General features: G+C 40.4%; 1 protein-coding gene across 1 annotated transcript in view; it reads right to left on the bottom strand.

The window, feature by feature from the left end:
* Positions 1–11,838: 11,838 nt before the first annotated feature.
* LOC311002274 (SH3 and cysteine-rich domain-containing protein 2-like) overlaps positions 11,839–22,395 on the bottom strand; it is a gene marked incomplete at both ends in the record, with an annotated part of 28,658 nt that continues 18,101 nt past the window's right edge. The window contains 8 exons of the mRNA XM_083993592.1: positions 11,839–11,937; positions 12,207–12,344; positions 14,173–14,224; positions 15,914–16,002; positions 16,202–16,257; positions 17,624–17,687; positions 17,820–17,932; positions 18,149–18,233. Coding sequence (XP_083849718.1) covers positions 11,839–11,937; positions 12,207–12,344; positions 14,173–14,224; positions 15,914–16,002; positions 16,202–16,257; positions 17,624–17,687; positions 17,820–17,932; positions 18,149–18,233 — 696 coding nt within the window. The remainder of the gene's footprint in view (positions 11,938–12,206; positions 12,345–14,172; positions 14,225–15,913; positions 16,003–16,201; positions 16,258–17,623; positions 17,688–17,819; positions 17,933–18,148; positions 18,234–22,395) is intronic.

The raw sequence follows: 22,395 nt of genomic DNA, 5'->3' as shown, positions 1-22,395 counted from the left end.
AAATCAACTGGAAAACTTATAACGAGGTGAGCATGACAGTTCTGATGATGGCTACTTACGTTAGTCAAAAACTACAGTCATGGTTGCCAGAGGATGAATCTTATTAATTTTTCATAGGAATTGTAATGTAAGATAATAGTATGAAGAAGCTAAGGACTTTATCCTGCTGGATAGCTCAGTGGGTAATGGTGCTGATAATGGATTGGGAGGTTTCGGTTTCAACTCCCAGGTATGGGTATCATGTTACTTGGGTGAAGGAAAGCTATTTTGTTTTTTAAAATAATGAATAGATGTGAAAAGTATTTGCTGTAATCACAATGAATTGGGTTTTGGTGTCATTATCAGAAAATGTGAAAACATTAACACCTGCATTATAGGGAATTACTTTTGCATTTGGTTTTCTGGTGATCTGTGAGCTGTCCTGGTGCAGCTGATTGAATTAAAAAAAATTAAAAAAAAAAAAAAAAAACCTTTCTATAAAATTAGATCAATGAGTGCTATGCTTTTCATACACTGCTGAAGGCTCTTACGTAATGTTTGGATTTCACCCCAAAGAGACTATAAGAGTTATTCAAAACACAATTGGATTTACAATTAGTAAAGGATTGCCATAGATTACAGTAAATGCAGACAAAGCTTAACAGGAAAACCAAGCAGATTGAATCAATACTCCTATAGGCAGATCCAGCACTGAACTAAACGCTTCGTTTAATAATAATGAGTCAGCTACGCTCATTCATGAGGAACTGATAAAAATGTTAAATAAGTCTGGATTTTTTTTCTTTTCTGCTCAATGAGACAGTGAGTCATTTATTACTTTAGTCTAACTGGGTGACATGTAAAATACATATGCTTAAAAATAGGAAGAAAACAGTATTGGTGATTTGAAAACTTGCAGTCGCTGTCACACAATCAAAGATTTGATATTAATAATATCATGGTTTTATATCTATGTATTCACCTATTGATTGTTGTTTTATTTGTTTTGTCCTCTATTCAGCATTATTGGAGGAAGATGCTCATATTCTACTGGTATATCAATCTGTCTTCTTACTGTAATGTCTCTTCCTCTCTCCTCCATGTCCTCTTCTGCCCTTTTTCGCAAGAGTTTGCACTTTTCCCTTGTAAAAACACACCATGCAAGGCAAGACTTATTACCAACAGCTCACCTGACTTGCTGATTCCTCACTATGCTGAATATCCTGACATCTTCATTTTCTTGTTTGTTATCAGAGTTGTTGACTTGAGCGTCAAGAGGGGAAAAAAGTAGCTTCAACTGATGATAGCAAGCAAAGCATCTTTAGCAAAACAGAGCAGCTCCAATTATCCTCTAATCCCTTCACCTTGAAGGCAGAAATCCCAAAGTCTGTGACACGCTTTAAATTCAATAGATTAGTTTTGCCTATATGCTCTTCATACCAGGACAGGACATTTTAGGATGGTCCTTTGGGGGTTAGGAGGACTAAGTTGAGGAAAACAAAAGACTGGTGGAATGTGACGTGTGTCTGCGTATGTCTGTATATATAGGCAGGGAAAAGAGCCCAGGCGGAGTAGTTGAAAAATTAATATCTTCTGATCCACAAATGCAGCGTGATATGAGCCGTGGGGAGAGAGAGCGTAAAGGAAACCTCTCCCTTGGATTTCAAATCCTTTTCTTAGTGACTTAATGGATTTTGAAGTATGCTTTCAAGATTTGAAAGCATGTTGGATTTGGAAACCATTTGAGGTCAGTGACTGCTGAGGGTGGGGAGATAAGGCATAAGAACTACCTGTGGCAACTCACTTTCAAATCATGTATGCCTGAGAGGAAACACGCAACTATCCAGCTCAGACAAGGATGCTGCAGAGACGAGGTCTGCAGTTCAACTGTGTCTTAAATGTACTGACCACGTGTCAGAATATACTTATGCAATGTGTTGTTTCTGAGAAAATTGCGTAACAAAATTTCAATAAGACATCTAAAATCAAACTGCTGCTGGTATTTAAGACAAAATGCTAAGTTACTGCAAAATATAGCCTCCACTTTAGTTGTGGATAAATTCACCAGTAAAAAAATAAATAAATAAATAAAAAACCATCCTAATAATTAAACATATTAGTTTGAGGTTTCTAGCAAGGCTACCTAAATTAGGCAATGACAACTAAAACATAGTACCAGCTAGCTAGTCCCACTGAAAGCTATTGCAGAGCAGCAACCTGCAACTTTTTACAGTAATAATATTTAAAGGGATAGTTCACTCAAAATTCAAGTTGGTACCTGGTCTGTCCAAATTGGACGAACCAGGAAGAGGAGCTTCCGCTACAAACAAGCTTGAAAAATAGACTTATTTAATTTTTTTCGGAACAATTTCGCATTTCGGGGCTTCAATACAAGATGGACATTACATACGAGCAGCATTGAGGTATTTGGATGTTTTTTGGTGTGTCTTTTTGTTACGAAGACAGTTGGTATCCATTGACAACCATTATATGGACATGCACTGCTACGCCGAGACCCCCTGTAACTCAGAGAAGCCACGGAGGACTCTGAAACTTCTCCCAGCCCTTAGTCGACATGAGGGTGAGTAGATAATGTGTGAAATTTCAATTTTGGGTGAACAACTATCCCTTTAAGTATATCAAATTCAAGATTCATCATTGGTTTCAATTTACAGTTTTAATCTGTCCTGAATTTCACCACAAAACTTCAACATTAGCCGAGATAACACTGCTGGTGTCGGTCTTTTAAATGCAGCATGTTGTTCTGTGCCTCACTGTCCTCAGATGGTTCCATGTGTCAGGCCGGCGGTGTGAATATGTAACGAGAAAGCAGTAGTAACCAGGAAACCAGCACACTTAAGTGACAAAAAGTGTGTTTACACAGCAATGATGGGGACGTTAACTCCACTTTGACCGTGTAGCTAATGGAAAGTAACAGGCTGGTGTGAAGATTTATCACCAGAGGCCCTGCAGTCATAAACTAACAAGAATCGCCATTAAAGCAAACGAACCTTTTTAACCCTCTTGATCAAAGCAACAGTGAAGTAGAGCCTCAGCCTTGGATACGTGAAGCAAAGAGTCACATCCTCATGACCTTGTCCTTTAATTGTATAGGCTACTGCTTGACCTCTCTTGATTTCCCTTTGGAGTAGAGTGGCCAACAATAACATCAAAGTGATGCGAAGTAGGGGATGAAAGGTTAAAGATGAAGAGCAAGGAGAGGAGAACCATGTAAGTGGTCATCACTGATGAAAGGAAGCATTGGGTGAAGTGCTGTGGAGTTTAATCCGATTGCAGTTTGGAGTTTGTGTTGCGACTGTGTGGCGTGAATTAAAGGCACCGAGAGCAGGTGTGGAGGTGGAGAGGATCTGCAAGAGTGGAACTTAGTGTTGTGTTTTCATGAGGTGTCATGGGCTTAATTCGGAGAAACATCTGTGATTACCAGCGAAACATCCATCTGGCATCCAGGCCAACTTCCTGTGTCATCTCAGTTTATTAGGATAAGGTACAGACAGTGATGGTTACATGACAATAAATAAATATAGACTGAAGGGTTGATTCAAGATTGTTGGTCATTTTGATTGGAGGCCCTAATTTGTAGAGTAAATGCGTTTATACTTATGTGAGTGAGAATTGTACTTGTGGCCATGATTGCTCTGAAGCAATCAAATCAAAATAACACTCAACTTAACAATGGTGGAAAGCAGCTTTTCCCCCCAATCACATGATTTAAAGGGTCATCTAATAAATTAGTCGATTATGTTCTGGAAAAGAAAAAAAAAGGTGGAATTTTTGGAACTGGATCTGGACTATAAAACTAGTGTCCTATACTGTATATCCTCTACATTTCTCTAATAATTACAGTAATGCTGAAGATAGTACAGGATGCTGCCAATTCTGTTCGCTAAAGAGCTAATTTGGCAGCAACATACACACAGATTTCCAGCGTCACAGGGCATCATATACCAAGTGTTAGATAAATTAGACTTGCCTGATAGGATTGCTTTGATTTGTATTTTAACATATTTTTTATTGAACACAGAGAAGAATTGAGCTCTACTTAGTTTTCTACCAGGTCACTCTATTCCACAAAGGTTTTATTCATACAACTTTTCCATTTTTATGATAAAAAGACAATTCTGAAAACTGTTCAGATGGTTTGAAGCTAATCCATCCTCATAAATAAAATAAAACTCTTGTGTGTCAGAATAAACAGTAAATCACCCAGGGCAACCCCTAAAATACTTATTCTATAGAAGCAAAGAAGCATATGTGATTCCTCAAATCTGCCATTCCCAGTGTAGCTATGCTTCAAAGACAGCTTTCATACACCCCGGGGTCTACTTTCTCTGTCCTATTCAACCTCTAATATCAACTACTCAGAGCATACCCGATGGCTTTCTGCTATACTACTGGAACTCAGAGTACCGTCTTTTTACCTCTGGCCTGTGCCATGTTGTGCTCATTTCTGTCACAGAGTGTGTGTTTGTGCAGGCAGCATCCTGAAAAAGCGGAGGTAAGCCTGGGCGGCAGGAGATGAGACCATGCATTAAACATGCCGTGTCCGTGTATCTCCTTCATTTTTAATGGTCCAGTCGGCCGGGGGGTCTGGAATAAGAATGTAAACATAACAGGAACTTGAGGATTGTGACGACATAAGACGAAAGGGAGGAAGCGGCAAGTAACACCTTACACAGAACTGAAAAGTCCAGAAGTCAAGGTGGTCCTCAAAGGCCACACAGCTGGAGCGGGATGTGTTGATACTGTCTGTGGTTTAATAAGGAGTCAACCAAATCAAGTCTGATCAAATAAATACTAATAATTCCTCTGGGCTGGCAATTAATGCACAGCTGTGAGTGGTTTAGTCCATTTAAAAGCTCATTAAATTCATTCCACATCATCATATTAAATATTCACAGACTTCCTAGGTTTAATAGTGATTAAAACACATAACCCACCTCTTCTTTTTTACTATAACCCCGACCTTAGTCTTGAATCTTTAGTTCTAGCCCTAATCTCTTATTCTAACCCGTTTTACCTAGCCCCTAAACCTAGCCTTTAGCTTTTACTTGTATTTATTTAATCCTGACCATACTGTAGTTCTTTAGTTGCTAGTTGCTTAGCTGATGTAGTGAGGATATTAGACCCCACCCCCACCCCATCTTGACATCTCAAATTTCTGGCGACCCCCCGATCACATGCGATCGCGGTCGTCAATCAAGATGCGTCAACTCAGCTCAGATATTTTTATATGCTGCATTTTATTTGAACTGGATTTATATTCGAGAAAGTAAAAGTATAGTATACAGTTGTTTAAGATTATGTGTTTTTTTAAATTAGTATTTTAAAAAGAATAATAATCAGTTAAAGGGACAACGAGGAGTTTCTATTTGGTTATAAAAAAGTCTCACGTTAAAGCAGAAGTGAGTGGTCCGGTCGTTTTCGCTAATGCTGCGTTCCAGGCAGGCTTTTGAAATCGTAAATTACAGCTTCAAGTCACAACTTACGACTTTGTAGCGTTTCAGGCAACCCACTCGTGTTTTTCCGACCTGTTTTACCGGTGAAAGTCACTATAACGGCCACTCGTAACTTCCGACCGGTGAACTCGTACCAGATCGAACTGGTACCACTTCACGGTCGGAAAAATACGAGTTTCCTTGAACGCACCATAACAGTCCTCGTCGCTACGTCACCACATTCACGGCGTTCCTTGGCTGCACACACAGCCCTGCATGCCGTTCTCTCTCCTCATTGGATAAAAACTGTAGGATACGATAAATGTTTTCTCTTCGGCTCAGAGCAGAGCAGAGGGACTGAGAGACCCGTGTTTCAGTCCAAACACTCTATGTAAGTGATTGCTGTCGGAAGATACAACTATTTAAGACTTATATTAACACAAATATATCACTCACTTCTGCTTTAATGTGGATGAATCTACGCTACCCACACTTGGTAATGGACCCATTTTCGATAAATATATCGTTTTGTCTCTATCGTTATTTTGTTATTATTAGTGGTGGCGGAAATGCTGGTCGAGCTGACCAGCGTTTCTTTACTTTCGGTTTCGTGGCGAGTCATGAGAATAACGCCGCCGAATAACCGTTTATGGTCGAAACTATGACGGTATCTGATCGTCTTCGAACCTCTGACTTTAATTCTTGATGAATGAAAACATGAGTCTGTCTTGCGCCGGTCAAAGAATTTCACGGTGCGCGCGGAGGCTCATAAATGTAGTGTGAAAATGCTTTGCTTTTCCAAAACTCCTCGTTGTCCCTTTAAAAACATATTTTTATCAGTATTGTTTTAGGTGACCCCATTTAAATTCCAGGTGACCCCGCGTGGGGTCCCGACCCCAAGGTTGAAAAACACTGCCTTGACCTAACCCCAGCCCTAACCCAATGAGCACAGCTGCCCACAACTAAAGCTGATCAATGTTTCGCAGTCGTTTGAAAGAACCTGAAAAAAACAGTCACATCATTATATACAAGCAGTTGCTGCTTTTTTCTTTTCTTTTCTTTTTAGCATCTTCTAGTTTCTTGTTTTGGTTTCATTGCCTGCACCTTTACTGTTTTGGTTCAGTCTCCCAGCTCCCAGCAGTGGAGCAGGTGGAGCATTTAGTGGCTGAACAGTACAAATATATTTCGCCACAGGAGTTCCTGGAGGCCAGACAAAATGTGAAATGACAGTGTAGATTGAACTTATGTCCATCAGGTGGTCAGATAAAAGACTCCAAATGATTGCTAATGTTTCTCTGTATCTGCTGGAGTTAGTGTGTGATAACAGGATCGCAGTAAGGTAATTTCAAGGTGTCAGTTCTCTCCCCGCACTCTTTTGCTTTGATATATTGCTGCCACACTAATAATTTGCTGCTCATACAGCGTTTCATAAACCCAGTCTCCAACTGAAGAATCCACCCGCTGGCTCTATGTTCCCCATGTGGGAATTTTATCATCGTCACACCTCAGTTTCTGTGTCTGTTTTTTTTTTTTATAGCTTTTTGCATACCTGCCGGGAGTGACGAGGCCGAGGCCTAACCAGCAGATATCAGCACTCCTACATACCCATGTTTACATATTAAAGCTGCGCCATGAGCCGATTAACAGTGCTGCACAAACACTCACATAATGTATATTCCATAAAGTGACGTTTTCATATTACACTGGGGGAAGAGAAATAGACAGTAAGAGGAAGCGAGGGACAGGACAGGAGATTATTTTTATTTGCATGTTTTTGATTCAGGGGTCTGTGACTGAGGTGTCTTTTTTTGGTCTGCCATGCACCAGAAAGCTTTATTTCCCTCTGACAGTGCTTTCCTCTCCTTCCCCATCCCTGCCTATAATCAAGTGCTATTTTCAGCAGGGATTTTCTTCCAGAATTTGCATTGTTGCTATATATTCTGCTGCCGGTTAACGCCCTTTGTGCTGCGATCATCACCCCTGCTGTGAGTCCGTCCAGCTGCTGCTGCTTCTGCTGCTGCTGCTGCAGAAGAAGCCAGTGTGAACATTATAGGACGGGAAAATGAATGTGTAACAAATCACACATTTAATGAGGCATTTTATAACATATTCTGGTGCAGGCGTGATATGCTCAGGACCGGTCGCTTTGATACTCTTGGTTAGGATTTGTTGCCCCAAACTAAACGCTTCAGTGTCCCGTCGTCATGATGTTGATGGATGTAGCGTGAAAGAAGGGTGAAAAATGATTTGCTAAGGAACAAACATAAGCGTAGGATTTCAAATTCCTCTGCTCATTGTCATGAAAGAGAGAGAGAGAGAAACACAGGAAGTGGGGAGCGCCACGCCATCTTGAGCACCAAAGTCAGCAATTCTATAAAATGTACGAGTCGCTTGATGTTCTGCCAGTCGCACACATTTCTGTCTGTCTCTTTCTCTCTCTTTCTCTACAGAGACGAAAATCACATTTGATTCAATTTGATAACAGAACTGGGTCATGATTTGAGAAATGTTCCTCGCACCACAGCAGGGACGCACACATCACACGCAGAGAGACACACAACACTCTCCTTGCCAGCTCTTGGTCTACGGTCTGCCAGCGGCCCCTCCGTTGCCAATTAATTTTATTGGGAGTTAATCATATTATTTATGGTCATTAGGAACGAGCAGTCTTTTCAGGCTCTGCACTGTCAACTCAAAGAAAAGATCTCAGTGTACTTGAATCTCGCGGCCGTGAAGGGAGACGTTTCCTGTTTGGATTCTCTGGCTTATGAATTTAGGTGTGAAATTACACATTGAATACGAAGCTAAAGTGCAGCCTTAAAACCGGTGCTGTTCAGTATTTAGCATTGCAACAGTGGGTGGATGAAAAAGGAGCATTTCATGTTTGCTTTTTTTTTCAATCCAGACTGAAATATCTCTACAACTATTGGATGGATTTTCTATTCACCCCCCATCAGCTCCAATAATCTCTCTGAACAACAACATTGATTGGCTGTTGTAGCTGATTTGTGATTAGCATTATCTTACCGGTCAAAAGTTTGGACACACCTTCTCATTCAATGTTTTTTCTTCATTTTTATTACTTTCTACATTGTAAATTCATATTGAAGACTTCAAAACTATGAAGGAACACGTGTGGAATTAGATAGTAAACAAAAAAGTGTTAAACAAAGCAGAATATGTTTTGTATTTTAGATTATTCGAAGTGGCCACCTTTTGCTTTGATGACAGCTTTTTGCACACTCAGCTTCATGAGGTCGAACGGTTTTCCAACAGTCTTGAAGGAGTTCCCAGAGGTGCCGAGCTCTTGTTTTGCCTTCACTCTGTGGCCCAACTCATCCCAAACCATCTACATTGGATTTTATGTCAGTTAACTTTTGTTTTGATGTCTTCAGTATGAATATACAAGGTAGAAAGTTATAAAAAATAAAGAAAAACCATCGAATGAGAAGATGTGTCCAAACTTTTGACCGGTAGTGTTTAAAATGGCATAGCCTTCTCTGTGAGGTCCGAGGTTCTCGTCTTCGACACACTGATTAAACACGTTATCTGATAAAATGTGGGTGACAGTGTGACTAATGAACCTTTAGCCAGGGTCACTGTCTGATTATGGAGTAAAAGAAAACACCCTGAAAGTGGTGAAGGATGCAGATGAAGAAGTAACTCCAGATACAAGTCTCCTGTGACACTTTAGTCATGAGTATATGGCTGAAAAGAACATTTACTCAAGTACTTTGTGTACTGTGCTTATCATAACTACACAACTGTATAAGAAACAGCTGATATTAGCTCCAACTACAACATTTAAGATCTTCTTGGATATGTCAATGCATTAACGTTGTAATCATTTTGATATTTTGTTTGTTTTTGTGTACTGTACAGGATTTCCAGCATTTATGAAAAGAAAAACACAGTGTAAGGTTTCTGTTGTATTTTGAACATTGTAGCAAGATTTGACAAATGAATCCTCTTTTCTTTATTGTCACGACCCTCAGGAGAAAGATACTTTTACCGTCTTTGACAAATTGAGGAAATAATCACGAGTGCAGACTTGTAGCTGAAGCTCTGAAATTAAAGCTGCAATGTTCTGCCTTTACTGATAATACCATAAGCTCTTTGCAAACTAAATCTCCATTTCATCCTTTTCAGCCTTTCTGAGAGAAACCGAAAGGCGCACCAGCCGAGGAACAAAGTGTGAATGATTTCTCAATTAAAAGAAAAGAGCACACAGCTTTGAGAGTTGGTCTTGACTTTATTGAGGGACGTGAGGCTCACAGGGCAGCTGGCCATGCAGAGAACTAGCCTGGTCGTGTGCATTAAAGTGAGAAAGGGAATTCACCTGGGTAATACTGATCCTGAGCCAATCTTGGTTCTAGTCAGTGACGGTAATGTTTGGGGATTTAACACGGTGCAGAAACTTTCCAAGATGGACACGATGCAGAAGCCGGGACGCTCCTGGAGGCTGGAGTTCAAAGTCAAATCTTTAGCCACACTGCAGAAGCACAGGTTTACACTAACGCGCGTGTATGTGTGTGTGTGTATATGTGTGGCTACGCTGAAAATAAGCAGAGTACAAAATAAAGTGAGTGACTAGAACTGTTGTGCATAGTATTGGAGAAGATTTGTGCTGACAGGGCTAGGTGTTAATTGAGCATTGAGGTGCATACATCGGTAAGTGGGACAATAAACAATAATCTCCTGTTATTTATAACTGTGAAGTTAATGCCCTTAGTTGGCGCCTGGATAACTGCACACCTCTTGCTCAGAGTGCTATTCAGAGCCAGTATATACAGTATAGTATCTTCATAAGGCTATTTACAAATACTGTCATATTTGTATTTACATTTATTGCTGCAAAGAAGGCAGTTTGTCACTGCCTTTTGGTTTATAATGACAGCAATAGATCAGGTGGTGTGAGGTGAGTTCTTGCCTTTTATCACCTTTAATTACAGCAACAATTAACAGTCCCTCAGTGTCACTTTAAAGTAACCGTATGTGCTGGGAGATAAAGTAGCCATTCATCAAAAATTCAACACGTCTGACAGGTTCTTTTTTTCCCCCCCTTTAACAGCCTTTCTCACTTTGACAAAAAAAAAAGAGAAGAAAAACACTGAGTTTGGTTTTGGATTCATGGTCCTGAATTGCAGTTTTTCTTTGCTTTGCTCTTCCCCTCGGGAAAAAAAAAAAAGCATGTAGACCAGAAAGTCGAGACGACGCACCGTCCTCACGTCATAGCACACAACCAGATTATGAGAGGCGAATATTACAGGACATTACATACAGATAAACAACGCTGAGAAAATACAGTGACAGGGAGCAGATTCTGGTGATTGATTTTAGAGTTACATGGAGCGGAGTGAACTGTAACATCTGTGTGAGTTAGTGTGTGTGTAAAAAGAGTGTGATTGAAGGGCACACTGAGGAAGATGTTCCCCGAGGTGCGCGGAGAGCATTTGTCACGTCAGAGCTGTGAAGAGCAAAAAATGAACTGTAATCTAATCACTAGAGAGCAGTGTGATAAACACAACCCCCTCCTGTGTGTGTTTGAGTGTGTGTGTGACTTTCATTTAACTCAAAATGTAGCAGAGAAGACTTTTGGGTTTTTACATACAGTAATGTAATACCTGAATCATTTCCTAGTCAGAACATAACAGAAGTGACACATATGCACATCATGGATCCATATCACAACAGCAGAGGCGTGCATGTCATCCAAAAACTTGACAGTCATGGTTTATATCCTCAGTTGGATTTACTAAACCAAATCCTGTCTAAGGGTTTGAAACAACCGACCGAAAACACGTTGGCACAAGCAAACTACAATAAACAGCTACAATCGTTCACACAATCTCTTCCGTCTTGCTTTTTCTACGCAAACGATGAAATGAAGACAAGTCTGCTCACAAAGTCCCCTTAGGCTCGAGCACGCCTTGACATCATAAAGTAGTCCTCTCCTCTTTTTTTTTTCTTAAGTATGGACGGACAGCTGATGGAGATGGCTAGTGAGGTAGCCAGACTTCCTGCGCGTTGTTTATCCTCTGCTTTATGATGCTACATATCATATCTGTTGTGAATGTGTATAAAAACCACACAAAGTAAAAGTTGTGCTACAAGAAAAGTAGCTCTAAAGAAGCCGCCCCCCCCCCACCACCATCCCACCACCCCGCCGCTCCTTTAAGTCTCGACCTTTCAAAAATCCTCTGCAGGAAAAAAAAGCAAAAAAGTTGCTGCTACTTCGCTGCCAGATTTCAGAGAGAGAGGGTGGGTGGAGAGGGGGGTGGGGTGGGGAGGGGTGGCTGGCGGTCAGTGAGGTGCTGTGGAAAACACTCCTGAGTATTCCTTCCTCCTCCGTCGCCGTCGTAGTGAACTTCTCTATCAGACTGAAGGGGGTCGAGGGCCGCCATCATATTTCCAGCAGACACTTCACAGGGACCAAGCCTCTCTTCTTCCCGCTCGTCAGCCGGAGGAAGTCGTCAATCTCCTCGTTCTTCCCCACACAGATCTGCAGAGGGAGGGAGGGAGGGAGAGGGGAGGGAGAAGGGAGAGAGGAGTATTGAGCAGGAGGAGGGGCAAGTGACATTCAATGATGTGAGAGAGTTTGTGGACTGAGGCTAAAAGTGAGCTGCATTGGAAGCCATAACATGTCGTCCTCTGTAATCTCAGCAGTTTTCTGCATTCATTTGCATCTATTTAAAAATAAATGCAATCTGTGTGTGTGTGTTATGTGTGTGAGAGAGAGAGAGAAAAAATGTGAATTTTATGCGTGTTCACCTGGGCCTCTTTTACAGTCATCTGGCCTTTGTCTCGGTTGCCGTGGAAACCGTCGGTGACCTTCCACACCCGCTCGCCAGGGCGTACGCGCTGCACAAAGTTGGCTGGGAAAAATCCTACCTTGTCTTTGCTTTTCCCCTGGTTAAAACACACAAACAGGGACACACACACACACACAGTTAGTCTCTGACTGACACAGTATAAATAGATATTTTCTGTTCTGAACTGAGACGAAAATAGTAAAAAAAAAAATTATAATAAATAAAAAATGTTCCCAATTGCTTTGTTTGAACCACAGTACAAAAAAACAGTGATGACGATCCTCCTCACTCTGAGTAAAACTCACCCTCTGTGGAATAAGCCACACTTTGCTGCCTTGTTGACAGAAAAGAAACCACTACACTTCAATCATCTGCTGCTTACGTTTCAACACAAAACGACAAAAAACCAACACAGGCGAAGTCTCCCGCTCCGGTCCTTGACAGTCCTTGGCTGCGCATACACAATTAGATAGTTTGCATTTTTCGTTTTCGTTTACTTGACCAGTTGCCTACAGTAAATACTGTATGCATCGTGTTTCTGTCACTGTAACAAAACGAAATCCGAATGAACCGGTAACAATTAGCAGGGAAATGGTTTTGTTCCCTAATTAACAACATCAGTACTACTCGACCAAAAAGCATCTGTATTTGCTTAGCCCTAATCCTCCTCTATTCTCCTCAGAGACTCTGGCAAGCAAGCGCACAAAGCCCATGAGTTTCAGAGTCACATGTTTTGCTTACATCCACATAGCGGCTCCTCCACATCAAGCAAACACATGCTTATAGTGAAACAGCTGATTTCTGTGGCCTGAAATGACACTTTTCTAATTGTGGTTTGCAAGGTTTGAAATTACAAATTTATCTTAGTGCTTTAACAGTTGTATTGTTGGTTTAATTCTTGCATAAATGTACATGTATTTTGAATGAAAGAGTAATGGGTTAGCTTTAAATCATTTGTAATGCTATGTGTTTTGTTACATTGAAGTATGAACTGTCCTACAGTAAACTGGCTTTTTGTGTTTGCTTGTTTTGTTGTCTCCAGTAATAGATGGATAGATATAGATAATATATCTAAGGCATTTCTTCATAGATAGATAGATAGATAGATAGATAGATAGATAGATAGATAGATAGATAGATAGATAGATAGATAGATAGATAGATAGATAGATAGATAGATAGATAGATAGATAGATAGATAGATAGATAGATAGATAGATAGATAGATAGATCTTTGTTCATCCCGAAGGAAATTCTTCTGCCAGGATGCTCCAAATGGGAATGTGCAAGGGAGATAAATAGGATACAAAGGGGAAGTATATGATAAAATGTATCCTACAATGTCTAAAACAATAGTTGTATTGTTTTAGACAGTGTAATCAGGTTTGACCTATAGCTTCAGCAGCAAAAAAAAACATTAAAATTGTGTTTATCTAAATTCTGTAGACATGTTGTCTCCTTCTCGTGTCATTTCACTGAGGTGTACTGTATATATATATCTGACCGTTTTTCCCCCCGGTGCTTCGTTTATGTAAAGACCTGTCTGTCCTGTGGCAGGTGAAGGTTAAGATCTTCAGCTGCCTCATTAAGCACGACTGCAATCTGTCTTCCTCTGATTTTCTCTTCTCTAACTAGCTCGACTAACATCCACACCCGGTGTCCTTCGAGCACATCCACCACCTCTTCTGTGTCATTGTCTCGGCTCTGAATGGAAGAACAGACTCTGTCAATGTGTGCGTAAACGCTATATATCTGTGTGGGACTGTGTGTGTGTATCTATTCATTCTTGGTGAGGGAATTTTTTATTCACCTACGCACTCTCTCTCTCTCTCAGCACAAAGACAGACAGAAAAAAGGAAGAGAGAAAGATAGAAGAGATGATATATGGACACAGAAAGGATTTTTTTTTTTTTTGCGCAGCCCACCTTCCACCAATCCTCGTTGGAGTCGTCAGTAACTTGAACTCTGTCGCCAGGCCTGAAGAAAAGGAAGACAAAGTGATTAATAATCCAGTGAGCATCCTTTAAAGATCATTTTTTACTCCTTTCATATCAAGTTATATTTAAGATTCAAGTCTTTTTCGCACTGGCGGAGTAGTTACAAGATATTTTTCTCACATGAGTTAGAAAACTAGGCTACTGGATGGTTTTAAAGGACAATTCCAGGCAAATTCAACCTGTAGCTAATAGTTCCTAATATTTTAGGTCTAAAAGAATGAATCTGAATATTTTCTTTTTAAATTGCTCCTGTTATGCAGTAGTTCTGTCTGTCCTCGCATCGCCACAGCAGCGTATAATGGGAGCGGACGGATCTTAGGCTGTATAAACAATAGCCAGATTTACTCTTACTCCTATGAAAATGTCGTGCCTCTGAGTTGATATTCCTTTGTTGATTAAACAAACGGGAGCTTCAGACTACCTGTAAACATAGTAAACCATCAACTTGACTCTCACGTGAGACTTCGCGAGATCGCGCGAGACTTTGTATTACAGCTCCGTTTACAAACATGTCGGCTTTCTTGAAGTAAAAACAAACCCCTTGGTGTATGTTTGAATAGCCATCTGACACTGTCTGACAAAAATGCGGTTTTGTGGGATGTAAACAGCCTAAGATCCGTCCGCTAACATTATACGCTGCTGTGGCGATGCGAGGACAGACAGAACTACTGCATAACAGGAGCAATTAAAAAGAACATTTTCAGATACATTCTTTTAGACCTAAAATATTAGGAAACTATAGCTCCAGGTTGAATTTGCCTGGAATTGTCCTTTAAAGGGTATTTCCAGTTGTAATCAATGTTTACCTCAGATATCAGGTCACCTATGATCAGTTCATTTCATACCATCCATACTCCCAAGTGCAGCGTGTGGACATTTATATTCGTTTTTGTTCAAGAATCTATAGTTTTTTCAATGTTCATTAATGGGCTCCGGACTAATTTTAAAATAGTCCTTTTGACCATCATTTAAATTTTAAAATTCGCATTACAATTAAATTAAATCAAATCAAAATTCAGACTTGCTGCGGCTTCTGCGTTGTTCCTTTCCAGGTCAGAAAACAAGAGTAGTAGAGTCCCTCTACTATTGTGTTCTCCTTTGGCTGAGTTAAGTCACCTGTATTGGCTCTTTTATCTGTTTTCTTTTTCACTGTTTTACTGTTTTGCTTGTATTGTTTATTGTTGGCGGATTCTTTTATCCTGTAAAGCACTTTGGCTGGCCATAGGCCTTTAAATGTCCTATATAAATAAAAGTTGACATTGACATTTACCTGATATCTGAGGTAAACATTGATTACGACTGGAAATGCCCTTTACTAAGTCCATGTGGCGTGATGCATTTCCTTCAGACAAGTAAGTGGTGGGTGCCTTATCACACTCAGCGGTTTCCTGCACCTACTAACATACACACTCTTTTTTCCTCTGTCACACACTTGCAGCTGTTTGTCCCTCCCGGCCTCCCAGCATCCTCCTCCTCCTCCTCCCCACTCCTCCTCCTCCTCCTCCTCCTCCAACCCCAAACCCTTCAGCCCCCCCCACAATCGTCCCGCTGAGGAGGCAGATGGTGTGTGAGTGTCAGTGAAAAATTTGGCCAGGTGAACACTTCCTCCTATCTGAACCGATTACACTCAAACAGGGTGTACTGTACAAAGAAAGAAAAGCGGACTGACTGTAGCTCCAGATCGTTCTTCTCCTGAGGCAGGAACTTGTAGAGAGCCACGTAGGTGTGGATGGAGTGGACCTCTACTCGTTTGGGAGTCTGACAACAAACACAAATGCACAGAGAGAGATTTTAAAGATTGGTATCGATATCTTTTCCTCTATAGTGGAGGCAGTAAGTGTGAAAGTGAGTGAAAGGAGAAGGAGAGCTTGAAGGAGGCAGGCTGGCTGGCTGGCAAGAGTGGAGTTTCATCAAGAGAAATAAAAGCTGAGAGATGAGAGGAGTGCTGATTACACACCTTCAGGCTGACCCTGTCTTCTGAATCAGCCTTCTCGCTTTCAGGAGGGGTGAGCACTGGAGAGGCAGAAGAGAAAGAGACAGAGAGAGAGAGAGAGAGAGAGAGAGAGAGAGAGAGGGAGAGAGAGAGAAACACAATATGTGTGAGAGACAGAAATGTCACATGCAAAACAGAGAGAGAGAGAGGGAAAGAGAAAAGAGAAGGGGTGCAAGAGAAAGAAAGAAAGAAAGAAAGAAAGAAAGAAAGAACAGATGAGATATAGACAAAATGAGTGAGAGAAAGAAAGAAGGAGGGGGAGAGAGAGGGAGAGAGAGAGAGAGAGAGAGAGTAGTGAAAGAGAGAGAGAGAGAGAGGCCTTGTCACTGTGCCGCAAACAGAAGGAAGGCCAAAGTCAAGGTCGTCAACCGTAAAGTGGCAGCAGTACAAACAGAGATGATCCACTCTCCTGGGACTAAAGACCGACAGGGAAAAGTACTGGATAGACACACACACACACACGTCACACACACACACACAGACACACACACACACACACACACACACACACACACACACCACCTCCACTGTACTGTGGCTTATGGTAATACGCTTCTTTAACTCTTGGACATTTGATTTGCATTGCTCCTCTGACTGCTCACATTATGGAAAGACTCGTGGTATTTTGCACTGAACATCCTCCTAATTCATACTCATGCAAAAAATAACAGAGGTTTTATTTAGAAAACATGAAGAAAACGTTCACTATAATATGAACAATACATTGACGATGAACCCTCCATTACAATGTTGATGTAAGTTTATCAGTCAAAGTGTCTGATGGTTAAATGTCGTCGTCATTGGTCAAAATGACAGATGACGATGACATTTAAAACAGTACTTTGACATTTCGGGTGAAGTGCGTATTTGCTGTTATTTAGAAGAGAATATTGATGAAACTGTGTGTGTGTCTCTATGTTAAACATGAAGCTCTGACCAGATGGTGGTTAGCTTAGCTAAGCTTGGCTTAGCACAAAGACTGGATACAGGGGGACACAGCTGGCCTCACAGGGGGAGAAATGTGCTGCAGAAGAGCGAGACCAGAATGCAATGCAGCTACGTCTTAGATCTGTTACTGGTGGTGTGTAAAAACGTTCCCTTTCACCTGGTTTTCTTTAATATAATTAGAATAACTGGGTATTGCATACTGTGTAAATTCTAACTTACTTTTTACCATACAATGCATTTCACTATTTCTTTCCAGTACAGAAACAGGAATTATATACAGTATGAGGCAGGTAGGGGAGCAAAAAATATAGAATAGGCGACCATCAAAAATGAAAAATGTCCACCAGTGGGAAAAAAGGATCTAATGGCATGTCAGCATTAATTTTCTGACACTATCATTTATCATTTGGAAAGTCAAAGGAAAACGATTGGACTTACTTCCCGGGATGTGCTCTTCTTCAGCTATTGGCTGGTTTTCTAGTTTGTCTTGAGGTTTTTCTGTCTGGAAGAAAGAAAACGGTTGCAGCAAGCAAAGTCAAAAATATTCTAGGTATGATTCATGTCACTTTGAATTGATATGAATGACAGGGGGCTGACGGAGTATTTTTATGTGCGTGTGCAGTTTTTTTTATACCTCATGACAGGGCGACTCTGAGATACTGCCGAAGCTGGAGCGACTCATCTGAGCCAGTGACGTCCCGTAGCGCAGCGCCTCGTACACCGGGTCGAGAACGCCATTATCTGCTTCTACACGTGGCGAGACAGGGGTGGAGCAGAGCAACATATGTGGCGGTTTTATAGCTGACAACATACTGGACACAGACACATGCCCCCTCCCCTCCCCTGTGCATATATAGCCTATACTACACAGCAACCTGAAGGCCACAGACGTGGTCATTCGTCATCCTGAGATTTCAGATGTTTGGTGCTGTGATGAATCAGCCGGCGTTTTCCATCACTCACCCTGAGCTGCGGGAGCCTCTCTGACCACACCCAGCGGATCGATGGTGAGCAGAGGCGAGCTGAAGTTTCTCTTGAAAGCTCCTGACTGACGGGGGAGACGGGAGGACAGAAGGAGAAGTGGGAGGACAGGGAGAAGGAGAAATGTTACACAACACATAAGGGTAAATGTAAGACAATACCTGTGGTTTCATCTGGGTGAGTTAGCGTACAGTACAGTATGTGATGAGAGTCTGGGTGTTCTTTCAGTGTTTCAGCTCTGGTGAATCTTCCTATAAATTGCACGATTTAAATTGCGATTCTACGATATTGCAGATTTTCTCGATTTTTAGTATGCATTTTTAACACCAGTGAAACAGTTGAATGATTATGATTGTCTACAGACTATTCCAGGAATATCACATGTAAGTCAGTTTTTAAGATTTATTCAGCAGCAATATATGTGTTTACTCTCTTTTCAAAAGCCTGGACTGCATAAAAGAGGCAAAAATAAAAGAGTATAGAAAAAACAGGCTTCTGAAACCTTTCTGACAAAATGAGATATAGACTGAGGTAAAATGCTACATTTTAACATTTATCTGCACACAAATACTGTAGGAGCCTATAAATTAACATACTCCATAAACCCTTTTCAAAACCTGAACTCTCTGTATTTAAAAATAAATAAATAAATAAAAATGGTGAACAAATGCACATTGCACAATATTTAAAAAAAAAAAAAAATCTAAAAAAATAATAATTGTTATTTGAAAAGAAAAATATATTTAAAAATACTTACAGTATGTGAATCGATTTTTTCTCCCACCCCTAACAAATTGACACCAATATTTGGAGGCACCGTGTTTGTAACAGATCCAGTTATTCCTACAACATCTAGAAATGTATGCTTTCACTACACAGAAGTCACGTTTTTAGCAAATCCACTTTTTACAGATAGAAGACATTGAGGTCATGATTAAATAATGAAAAAGTCAATGCTTTTTAATAGTATGGAACAGCGTGTGAACTCGGGACATCGGTCTAAGGAAAAAATATTAATGCCCACCCTCCATCCCTGACCTCTGTCGCCTTAACTTTTTACTTTTACATGACTGCGTTTCACACTCTGAAAGGAAATCACTAATGCAGAAAAGCTGCATATGAAAGTAGTTTGTAGGAGGCAGCGGGGCGGCTGCACTGCGTCTCCGTTGGGTCACTACCAAGAACATTTCTCTCATTTTTTTTAACATGAAGCCGTGTTGTAGTTGTACTGTAGTTGTGTTTTAATCCGCACCCTTCAGATTATGGACGGCTGTAGGAACTGTTTCAGTGCCCAAAATAAATCTCTCAGACTCTGACACACTTTTCCATCTTGACGCATGTAGGTTAGATACCTGATATGATCCATTATGGTGGCAATAATACACTCACCATTGGGTTTAACACTGAATTCCATGAAGAAATGCCTCTCATTGCATTACGCTTAATGGAGTGTGAAAACTCTTTTTTTGTCTCCTCTGCCTTCAAGCTCATTCATCTGCATGGTTGTGCGTACCGAGACACGACAAAGGTGTGTGCCTCTGTCACAGTGCAGATCAGGTACTGTACCACCTTTGATATCTGATTGTGTTGCTTTATTTAGCAGGCGGAATATGTTTAGCTACAGTACATGACTCATCAGACTGAGAGATAACATTACAAAGTCTTGTTTTTGACAGAGGGGCTGTGATAGATCTGATCTGTGTTCTGCAAATAGAAACGGTTTATAAAGATAGTATCTCGGCTTTATTTATCTATTTTCATCTGGAAGTGACGCACGTGCCATCAGACAAATCTTCGTGCCATCCTGTGGTACATTCAGTGGTAGAGCTATCTCCAGAAATAAGCAGAAATAAGACGGCATTTACATGGACATGTGCTATTTTGCTGACGAAACATCTCTCATATTCCACAAAGCCTATGAGAAATCATTGATGAATAATTTAGCCGTCGTCTGTCAACGATTGAAGGAAACACTTTCCTCCCTCCATCTGAATTTTTGAGCATTTAGCCGATTTATCATCACAAATTTATGACAGTTATAATAAAGGGATATATTCATGTGAAGGAAATAAATGGCTACCATGGCGACATGAGAGATATACTGTGGGTGCGGACTGTCTGAAAACTACAGAAGTCGTTCCAAAGTGAAACGCTGCTTTGAGGTACTGAGGGAGCGTGTTGGCTGCCGTCAGGACTGACAGCACAAAATCACATCTTTATCTCGATCACAGAGGGAAAAACTTCACCTCTACACTGAAGTGTTGTGTGATTATATAAGAGTTGTATCACAGAAAGAAAAAAAAAATTAATTATAATGTAGACTAACATGGTAACACTTTAGATTAGGGAACACATATTCACCATTAACTAGTTGCTTATTAATATGCATATAAGTAGCTTACTAGCTCCTTATTAGTAATTATTAAGCACATATTAACACCTTATTCTACATAGCCTTATTCTACCTCTATTACACCATGAATGAAGATTTTTCCTGATATTAACTCCTAATTATCGCTTATTCATTGTAAATTAATGCATTGTTGTTTCTGAATAATGATGTGAATAACCAGTGGGTTATTGGGGCCTTGTACAGGGGCAGCAGCACAAGAACAGTAACTCTTCCTTTATCACTCTGAATTACTATAGCATTAATGCATTAATTTACAATGAATAAGCGATAATTAGGAGTTAATATCAGGAAAAATCTTAATTCATGGTGTAATAGAGGTAGAATAAGGTGTTAATACGTGCTTATTAATTACTAATAAGGAGCTAGTAAGCTACTTATATGCATATTAATAAGCACCTAGTTAATTGTGAATATGTGTTCCCTAATCTAAAGCACTGCAACATAACATTATTCTGTTATTTTATATCTTTTTTACTATGTTTTAGTTGTTCTGTCTCCCTTTCTATTTTACTTCTTTTTATATCTGTTTTAATTCTTTCTCTTGTCTGTTTTTAAATAATGTTTGCTTTTTATGTTCTTATTTTGCTAATATGTAAAGCACCTTGAGTTGTCTTGTTGCGGAAATGTGCTATACAAATAAACTTGCCTTGCCTTGCCTAAAGTGTTACCCAAAGTTGTTATGACATCTACCATTTAGAAAACACATGTGCTGACATAAATGTGCTCCATTATTGATTATATTCTTGATTAATGGGACTGACAGGCAGGCTGGCTGGATTAAACTGTTACAAAACTTTGTCGACTACGACTACCTTACTATATTATATAATTGTAGCAGCTCAGCGGAGACATACAGCTCAGAGCCGAGAGTCTTGGAGTTTGTGCTGCTTTTATCTGAATATTGTTCATTCTCCTTGTTTGTTTTAATCTGTTTGTCACAAAATGCTTCAGAGGAAACACAGGACACAAACGAAGTAAAAGATCTCCGTGTAAACAAACTTGGCAGATGCTTCACTCATTTCACATTATGCTAATTAATGAGTGATGATCGGCTTCATCTCCTCTGCCGGTGCTGAGACCAAACTGAGACAAACTAATGTGCTCAGTCAGAACTGGTAGTAGAATCATTTCCTCAGCATCACACACCTTCGCTTTAAAGGGATAGTTCAACATTGTTTTTCAAATTGGCCCATTACCATAATCCCTATAGTTTTAGGAGTAGATTCTTACTTTTAATTGTCAGTGCAAGCTATTTTTAGAACAACAGAGTAACGGAACATTACAAGACAGAGTTGTTTTTGAGGCAAATGCAGAGACTGCTTGCCAAAAAACTCACGCATCAGCAGTTTTTGGTAATGTTCTGTTATTATCTCATAGCGTGGTGAATGTGCAGGTCACAACTTGTCCACCAGAGCGTTTTGGAGTTGTTGGATTGTGTATTTGATGAGTTTGATGAGGAAAAACCAAGAAATCCCATGAGCCTCCGTAGCGTAGCTCTGAGCAGCTCACGGCTCTGCTCTGCCGTTCTAAAAATAGCTTGCACCGACAATTAAAGGTAACAAACCTACTCCTAAGACTACAGGGATTATGTCAGTGGCAATGGGCCAGTTTGCCAAAATGCTGAACTATCCCTTTAACATCAAATAGCCATACGCTACCACTGTGTTTACATCACGGCAGATCGGTGATAGTGAGACGACGTGTAAAACCATCGTCCAACTCTTTGCACAGTTGAAATTCAGAGAAAGACAGACTGGACTCTACTGAATACAACAGAGAAGACTCACACAAAGTCTAGTAAGGTGTGTGTGTGTGT

The sequence above is a fragment of the Trachurus trachurus genome, assembly GCF_905171665.1.
Source record: "Trachurus trachurus genome assembly, chromosome: 19".
Lineage (NCBI taxonomy): Eukaryota > Metazoa > Chordata > Actinopteri > Carangiformes > Carangidae > Trachurus > Trachurus trachurus.
This window is presented reverse-complemented; position numbering and strand designations above follow the sequence as displayed.